The sequence below is a fragment of the Quercus robur genome, chromosome 2 (genome assembly GCF_932294415.1).
Source record: "Quercus robur chromosome 2, dhQueRobu3.1, whole genome shotgun sequence".
NCBI lineage: Eukaryota > Viridiplantae > Streptophyta > Magnoliopsida > Fagales > Fagaceae > Quercus > Quercus robur.
Window position 1 is genome coordinate 66988607 of NC_065535.1, and position 8893 is coordinate 66997499.

General features: G+C 37.7%; 1 protein-coding gene across 4 annotated transcripts; it reads right to left on the bottom strand.

Moving 5' to 3' along the window:
* Window positions 1-316: 316 nt before the first annotated feature.
* LOC126714615 (uncharacterized) lies at window positions 317-4438 on the bottom strand. 4 transcript variants are annotated; one of them, XR_007651643.1, is made up of 8 exons: window positions 3371-4438; window positions 2544-2585; window positions 2077-2366; window positions 1886-1975; window positions 1710-1808; window positions 1518-1616; window positions 1299-1441; window positions 317-1217 (listed from the first exon to the last, which is right to left on the bottom strand). XR_007651643.1 is itself a non-coding variant. In XM_050414836.1 (7 exons), exons 1-7 carry the CDS (start codon window positions 3395-3397, stop codon window positions 1372-1374), a joined length of 726 nt encoding a protein of 241 aa, XP_050270793.1. In that variant the 5' UTR covers window positions 3398-4406; the 3' UTR covers window positions 317-1371. The 4 variants fall into 4 exon arrangements, 1 of the variants encoding a protein (XP_050270793.1); XR_007651642.1 differs by having other exon boundaries at window positions 1294-1441; window positions 1886-1984; window positions 3371-4406; XR_007651640.1 differs by having other exon boundaries at window positions 1886-1984; window positions 3371-4403.
* Window positions 4439-8893: the final 4455 nt, after the last annotated feature.

The window sequence follows — 8893 nt, forward strand, 5'->3', positions numbered from 1 at the left end:
ATGAGCTCTTTTTTGGCAGGAGCTAAATTTAAAACCATTCATCTCCCGGTAAAGAGAGATAGAGGGCGTCTAACAATTTATATATCATCTCCTTGATTTTATCTCATTGATTTTATAGGGATGGTGGTGGCAACTGAACAGGTATGAACTGGTTGGATACAATGAGAAGATGAAGAGCCAAGATAGGAGGAGAGGAAGAGTCTAAGGCATTAAAGAGCTTGGGAAGTTGAAAGGAATGAAAAGAGGGGGAGTTAGGGGTGTTATGGAAACTGAAGTGAAAATTGTGGAATCGTTAAAAGACTAATAGAAAAAGAAGGGAAATAAAATAATTTAGTTTATTACTAAAAAGAAAGTAATAACATGGCCGCTGATGTGGCTCAACGTGAGCATAACAACAATAAATGCTACGTTTCAGTTTTTAGTATTATATAAATATAGATATAGATGAGAGAGAGACCAATAGTAATTTAGCCCTAAATTATAAAATACAAATTTTAATTTGTACTCTCTTTCCTTATCTTCCACTCTAGAAAATCGGAATCCCCAACTTGCCAGTTGCCAATCCGGTAGCCGGTAAGCTTGCAAGGTAGGGGGTCTTATCGGTGAAAGCCTGTGCTTTATCTTCTACATCATTGTCAGCAGTGGTGGAGGAAGGAGATTCCTCCATGGTGCATACAAATTAAGTAAGCAATTTTAATTGTGTGTTGCCAATTCATCATCTTAAAACACCAAAAAGCAAATACCGGTTATTTTCTCCCTTTTTTACACATGCTGCCCAGTACCCACCCAGAAAATGTCTTTTACACTGAACATTTTACCTACAATGATTTTATAGTGAAAGAATTAAGTTAAAAGCGCAACATTAACTAGTGCTTCTACAAAGTAGCTGCTCAACCAAAATTTATTGGAAAAATTTCAATATTCCATACCAAAAAAAAAAAAAAAAAACCATTTTATTCATTAATTAATTACATGCTGAAAATACTGGAGGATAAAAAGATTAACTTATGAACAACAGATCAATCGTGAGGAGGGAGAAGCAATGCAACAATTTTTACAACACTGTTGTTGCAATAGTTGAATTGATAACTACTTTTTATTTGAACTCACCACTATTTTCATTTAGTTCAACTGATAAAACCTCTTATTGTTGAATGTCGAATAATAGATTTGGAGTTAGATCTCGCTTACACCAAAGACCAATCAGCATTTTTAGTCTGATGATAAAAATCAATCATTAGGAGTTTGTCATAGGTTAGAACTTTCTCTTAAAAAAAAATAAAATCAACTTGCCTTACATTTTGTTTTTGAAGGTGCTCCCTTCTCCCAAGGCGCGGGTTGAAGGAGGTAAAGAGTGTTTTGGTTTGACGATCAAGAGTAATCATTCTGAAGATGCTCCCTTCTCCTAAGGCGAGTTGGAGGAGGTGGAGGGAGTCTTGATCTGATGATAAAAAACAATAATTAAGAGTGGACACCATAGATTAAATTATCTCTAAAAAAAAAAAAACTTGTCTTACCCCAATTTTGTAGGTTTCTTTACGATTTTTTCTGAAGGTACTCCCTTCTCTCGAGGCGAGTTGGAGAAGGTGGAGGGGGATGAATAACCCCTTGAGACACTAATTAAATTATCAATCATTAGAAACAGACATAATAAATTAAAACTATCTTAAAAACAAAACAAGACCAAACAAAACAAAAACTTATCTTACCTTGCATTTGAAAGTACCTCTATGACTTTTTTTGAAGGTGCTCCCTTCTCCCAAGGTGAATTAGAGGAGGTGGAGGGGGATGAATAACCCCTTGAGAGACTGAATAAATTATCAATTATTAAGAGCAGGTGTAATAAGTTAAAACTATTTCTAAAAAAAGAAAAAATTTGTATTACCCCATATTTGAAAGTTCCTCAATGATTTTTTTTGAAGGTGCTCCCTTCTCCCGAGGCGAGTTAAAGGAGATGGAGGGGGATAAATAACTCCTTGAGACGCTGAATAAATTATCAATTATTGGTAGCAAACGTAATAGATTAAAACTATCTCTGAAAAAACAAAAAACAAAAAAAACAAAACCTTGTCTTACCTTGCATTTGAAAGTGTCTCTATGGTATCAGTTGTAGTATGCGCAATCGAACGAGGTGAAGCTGAGAGGGTGGATACATCTTGTAGAGACATGATAGATTTTCCCCTTGTTTGTTGTGAATATGAAGTATGGGACGAAGTGACGGCACCGATTGTTTTATCTTTATTTTTTGATCGGACGGCACCAGTTGTTGTATGCACAATTGGCTTCGAATGAGACGGATGATTAATTACAACAACATTATAGTTATTAACAGTGATATTATTGACGTTAGTTTGGTTCGGAAAGTCCTGAAATGGAGAAAGGATTAAAGATTTGTCATCTAATCAAGAAAACTAAGCATAAGGTAGTATAAAGAATCAAGAGTCAAGACATATTAGACAAGTCAAATCAGACATGCACCACTTCAAAGGAAGTTGTGGTAATTAGGTTCTTGAGAATAATAGAGAAAAAAAAAGACATCCTACCCGGTCGACAATTGCTTCATATATTTTCTCCCATGCGAAGCCCTGCAATAAAGGGGATCCAAAAAACAAATAAAAAGATAAAAAGCAAAACCAAATTACAAAAGAGTCAACTCATCAAAAAAAGAACAGAAAAAAAAAATGTTGACAAATGCTCTAATAAACCCATTTGTTCCTAAATAATTTTAGGAAAATTTGTATGAGAGAAGGAAAAAAAAATGTTTTAACAATTTTTTTATTTACAAAAGTTGTGTCAAATTTTTCTAAAATTATTTATTAACAATTGCTTTAAGGGCATCTCTAACTAAACCCAAAAAAAAAAAAAAAAAAACATTATAGACATCTAAATTCAGCTATGAAGATTCAAAATATAAATTGTATGTATAAAGAAAAGAAAAAAAAAAGAAAAAAGAAAAAAGAGTATAAAACCCAATTACAAAATGAGCGCAATCTAAACCGTGCTTCTCTGAGTCCTCTAGGACAACAAACACACAAAACAGACATTCAAGTCACCTTTCTCCTCTCACTCCATTTTAACCATACCAAATTATTGTTTCTATATTAAATAAAAAAAATAAAAAAATAAAAAAATAAAAATCTTTACAACGTAAAAGTATCATCCTCAACAAAAACATTAGATTAAAAGAAAGAAAGAAAAAAAGTCTCCCATTACAAGCCAAAAGAAAAAGATTTAATTTCATTTCTCATAAGATACCAAGGAGACTCGTTGAAAAATATCTCTAAAAAAAATAGAAATTAAAACAAGCAATCACTTAGTTGGAATAGAGATCAAAATATGAGAGAGAGGAAGGAGCTACGAGGAGACGTACAATGGCAGACCAAAAGATTTCGGCCATATTGTCCCAATCTTGATTTCCTAGGTATGCTTGCCCTGCTCAGAAACTGAGGCTACTTCGCCCAAACGAATACTGTTGATTCCACAGGTACCACGAGCATGTTACTAATGCCTGTTGGACTTGGGAAAACTTATGGCCTTACTTACTGGAGGAAGAAATAGAATATGATAGAATTAAATATTGATCTGGGATATTGGGTTCTCGAGATCTCTGGGTATAGCAACAAGCGTAGATGCAGAATTGTGGGCTTCGAGACAGATCACAAGGGTCAAAATCAGCCACTGGTTTGGTAAGCAAGCCAGTGTGCAGACAAGTTGGCAAAAAAGAAGAAGCAAACTATAAGCAAGACTTCAGAAGATTCGATGATCCTCGTCACCCTATGGAGCTTATTTTGTTGTTGTATTATGATTCTATTGGAATGTACCATGAAGGCTACGCCTCAACTCTTTTTTTTTTTTTTTTATAACACACATTCAAACCAACACGCCAACTCCAAAACTGCTAACACGCCTCAACTCTTTAATTTAATTTGAATGCAATTCATGTTTACCAAAAAATAAAAATTTAAATATTAATCAATATTAGAGTTGAACTTGAGACAATGACCGACACTTAGGGAATAGAATATGAAAGAATTAATATTGAGAGTTGAACTTTTTTGCTGAAATATTGAGAGCTGAACTTTAGACAATGAAACCAGACCAACCCAAGGCGTAGACCTAGAGAGTTGAACTTTTTTTTTTGCTGAAATGTTCAGAGTTGAACTTGAGACAATAACACTGTTTGGTTGGGATGATTTTAGGGAGGATGGAAAACATAGGGAAGAAAACAGTATTTTCTATTGTTTGGCAAAAGATGGAAAACACTGAGGATGGAAAACCTGGGAGAAAATTTTCTCTCTCGCGCCCACAAATCTCATCCTCCCAAATCGGGAGGAAAATTGTGGGGAGAAAACTCAGAAAAGTGGACTTATGACATTTTTACACAAATGCCCTCTGGAATCAAGTTAAAAAAAAAAGAAAAAGAAAAAAGAAACAGAGAGAGAGCGGTGGAGAATGAGAGTTGCACCTGCACTAGCTGGAAGCCTAGAACGTTCCTGAATGAGGAAGACAAAGCAAATAAAAGAAGGGGGATAGAGATATAAGGACAACATGTGGAGGAGAAAAACAAGAAAAAAAAAAAAGAAAAAAAAAAGAGAAGAAAAACGTATGGATGGGAAGAAGGCTGAGAAAGGACAAATGATATAAAGAATAAAAAATTTTGAGAAATGTTACCACAATATTTTCACAATATTATTTAATGAGTACAAATAAATCTATTTCTTACCTATTATGTAACAAGGGTATAATAGTCAATTTATATAAACTACATTTCTATCCTCTCACTTTTCTTTTCAACCAAACAAAAGAGTTTTCCATCCTCTCACTTTTCCATTCCCTCCAACCAAACACCCACGAGAGAAAACTAAATATTTTCTATCCTCTCACTTTTCCATTCTCCCACTAATTTTCCATCCTCCCAATTTTCCACTCCTTCATCCAAACGGACCCTAAAACCAAACCAACCTAGGGCGGTAGACCTAGAGAGAGTTGAACTTTTTTTTTGCTGAAATGTTCAGAGTTGAACTTGAGACAATGAAACCAAACCAACCTAGGGCGGTAGACCTAGAGAGTTGAACTTTTTTGCTTAAATATTGAGAATTGAACTTTAGACAATGAAACCAAACCAACCCATGGCATGGTTTTTAGACCCAGAATGTTTAATGAACCGTAAAAGGAAGAGGTTCAAGATTTTTGAGATCGGACCGAGGTTGAACCATAATGACATCATAATTAATTTAATAATTATTTAAAATATAAATAAATATATTAAATTAGTACAAATATTTAAAAAATTAACTAAAATAGTGCAATTAAATATAGAGATCTATTATTCCTTTATAGAAACAAAGAGATCTATCTTTCAAATGTATTTTCTATATCATTACTTTAAGAAATATTAAATCCTAGTATTTTTTTTTATGTTGATTAGTTAAACTTGTGATAATATCTAATAATATAACAATTAGAATAATATATATATATATATATATATAAAATGGTATTTGTGTAATTGTGTTGCATGTCCGCAACGTGGCACTTATGAAATTACGAATGCGTTAATTTTTTTTTTTTTTTAAGTGATGAACAGATGATATTTGTATTGCATGTCTACAACGTGGCACTCTAGGAATATAAGAATTAATTATTTTCTTTAAAATAAAAAGCAAAACATAAAAAGTTAAAAACTTCAAGCACTAGCAAATCAAAATGCGGCAACTCCAATAAATTCTCCCGCTTACCCCACCTACTACCCCACTTGACCACTTCTCTTTCTTTACTTTTGGTTGCTGAAGCCATATTTCATTATTCAATCATTCTCCTTTTTGTTCTTCTGTCTTGAGTTCTCTGTCTCTCTCTGCAGCAAATTTGAAGATTGTGAATCAACGAAACTTAAGCACCTTCAAAAATTATCAGATCTCCATCCGATCTTTATTCTTCTTCATGTTCTTTCATTTATTTTTCACTTCTTCTAGATCTGTTCATAATTTCATACCGGTGTATTGGCCAAAATAACTGGAAAAGCTGAAACAAAAAGAAACCGTCCGAACTGCAAAAACTGGTCATAGTTCTAAGAACTGTACGGTTCGACACTGTTCGAACGGTTTCATGCTTTTTTCGCATAGAGAGGTTCTAGAGCTAAAAGAATTGCAATGGTAAGAGGTTTACGGTTAACTAGGTCGGACCGTACGGTCCGGTTCAAGTTTGAGAACCTTGACCCAGGGCCTAGACTAGGTCTAAGCTACTTAGGCCATTGTGTAATCCTCCCAATAGAGAAAGAACCCTAAATTTTGGGGCAAAATTTGATTTTTTAAAAAAAAATTAGAGATATAGAAAAAAAAAAAAAGAAAGAAGAAGAAGAAGGGAAAATTACACTTTACCATCTTAAATTATACCACATATTACACTTTATACCCTAAACTTTTTGAGTGCATGTTTTGCACCCTAAATTATGACCCTCCTTACACTTTGCACTCCGACGTTAAATTTGGCGTTAACTTGGATGGAAATTCAAAGTATAGCGTGTAAAGTGTAATAAGGAATATAGTTTAGGGTAATAAAATGTAATTTTCATTTGTTTTTAATGGATTGAGAAGATGAGCAATTAGGTCTTTTCACATAGTGTCATACTTTTCCATCCAAGTTAACACCAAACTTAATGTCGGGGTTGCAAAGTGTAACAGAAGTCATAGTTTATGGTGCAAAATGTGCATTCAAAAATTTTAGGGTGCATCTATCCAAAAAAAGAAGTTTAAGGTACAAAATGTAACATTGGGTATTGTAGGGGGGCGGTTTTGGGGCTCAGGCCCAACAGGCGGGTGGTTCTGGCCCAAAAGTCCCTCAACAATGAATTTGTAGAGAGTAGGTTACAGAACTAGGTCTTTGACAGAGGAAACGTAGTTATGGCCAAGCCATGCAACCAGTTGGACGTAAGGATATTCCTTCAAACTTTTTGGAATAACGGTCCCTGGGGCTGTTTCTTCTACTTCTTCCTCCCTTCTCTCTCTTTTTCTTTTTCTTCTTTCTGCTTTCGATCCCATTTCCATGGGGATTTCCTTCTCTTATATATCATCCTCCCTAAGATCATGACCCTACACTTGTCAGCCGTCTGACCCTCTACTTGAGTACCTGTCCCATAGGTCATCCTTCCTCTTTTCTGTGAGTTGCACTGGCCAAGAGGATTCTGCGTTCCTGTCCCTTCCACATTAATGCGGCTGGAAAAGTAGTTCCTTGGCATTTAATGCGGCAGCTGTGGTTGCCCCCCTTCATGAACGTCACGCACTATTCCCTCATGTTGGGTGACCTTTCGCCAGGTATGGAGTGCGAACTTGACACTCATTTGGCGAGTCCGAGGAGGTACTCCTCCTCGGACGCCCCTAAGCAGGCCCGGCCCATTACGGTTGGGATGGGATATCCTACGCCCATGCCTTTTCTTCTTATTGTGGCTGGGCTTGGTACATGTACTATGGCCCAATATTAGCTGACAGATTTTACCCCCCACAATAGCCCCTCAAAATGCCTGCCTTTTTCTGGGTCCGAGGAGAAAAGGCGGGATTTTGATGCTCACTAGACGGCTCGGGGTGAACCACTGCTTCACACGTGTAAGGGGGGGAAAGCACGCCTTTACGTGCCTCATTAATGCTGTGGGCAGTTAATGGCCCAGGGGACAGTAACTGCAGCTTTCGAGGTTTTACACTCGCCCAATCCAACGGTTGGAGGCAGGATCTACGGTGGACAGCGCTTCACGTGCCTTAGACGCGAGTGCGTCTGTTCAACTTCTACCGAGTATAATAGGCTTTGAGGGCGTTCGTCTCCCACTTTTGACGAGCATTCCAATATTCAGAACTTCTCAGAGCTTATTCCTTCAGTCCGTTCTTACTTCCGCTGCCATTCTCTTGAAGACTCCTTCGAGCCTCTTACTCGTAAGTGCGCGCTTCTTCTCCATTATTCTTCATTAATCGTACTGCCTTCAAGTTGTTTTTAGGATTAGAGGGGATGGGTAGGCTTGAGAAAATGGTAGATTCTCCGGCCGGTATGGCGGGCTTCAGGGCGAAGTATCGTATCCCACCGGAGGTAGGTTTAGAGTACTGTCATCTGGAGGACATTTTGCTCAAACGGAGAACGGGAGAAGTCGCAATTCCAATGATAGCCTTCGTGGAAGGAGGAATGACTATTCCAATGGGGAGAATAACTAGGGATTACCTACGTGGTCATAGATTGGCCCCCCATCAATGCACCGCTAATCTGTTCCGGATCCTGGGGTGTGTCGAAACCCTGAACGATCAGATGAACCTCGGCCTCTCATGGCACGACGTGGTTCATCTTTATGAATGCCATAAGCTCGGCGACACATACTATCTAAAGTCTAGGACTGACGAAGTGAGGTTGATATCCTGCCTTCCGAAGTCCAACAAAGGCTTGAAGGATGACCATTTGATCGTCTCCGGGCCATGGTATGACGGCCCTCACTGTCCGACTAGGGCGGGAAAGCCAGGTGGGGTGTCGTAGAACTAGATTCCGTGGGGAGGACTTTGGTTTCAGGCCCCTCCCCCTCTTTTTCCTTTCTTATTTTAAACTTGTTGGTTTGGTTGCATGTCTCCTCGGACTAACATAAATCTTTTAACGGCCTTTGCAGACAAGGGACGAACGACTCCTCGGCTGAGCCTAGTCAATATCCCGGCCCTAAATTACCTCCTGAGGTCCGAGATTTTCGTTAGCGAGGACGGACAACTACGGTCGGCTCCTTTGATTTTGGATTACACTCCGCTCACTCGAGCCCAGGTAGAGGCCGGACAAGCTATAAGGGCCGGTAGTCCGAGATTAGCACGGATTGACGTGTCCATACCGGGGTTCCTCGCTGATACAGACTTGCCTCCTATCCAGTTACCTCCCCAAC

Bases quoted from the DNA above. Each gene is read 5' to 3' on its own strand.
- LOC126714615 (XM_050414836.1), bottom strand. From the start codon at position 3,397: ATGGCCGAAATCTTTTGGTCTGCCATT. The intron at 1,809-1,885 runs GTAATACAAATT...TAATTTATTCAG, and splicing joins GAGGAACTTTCAAATATGGG to TCTCTCAAGGGGTTATTCAT. The intron at 1,442-1,517 runs GTAAGACAAGTT...TTTTATCATCAG, and splicing joins AAGAAACCTACAAAATTGGG to ATCAAGACTCCCTCCACCTC.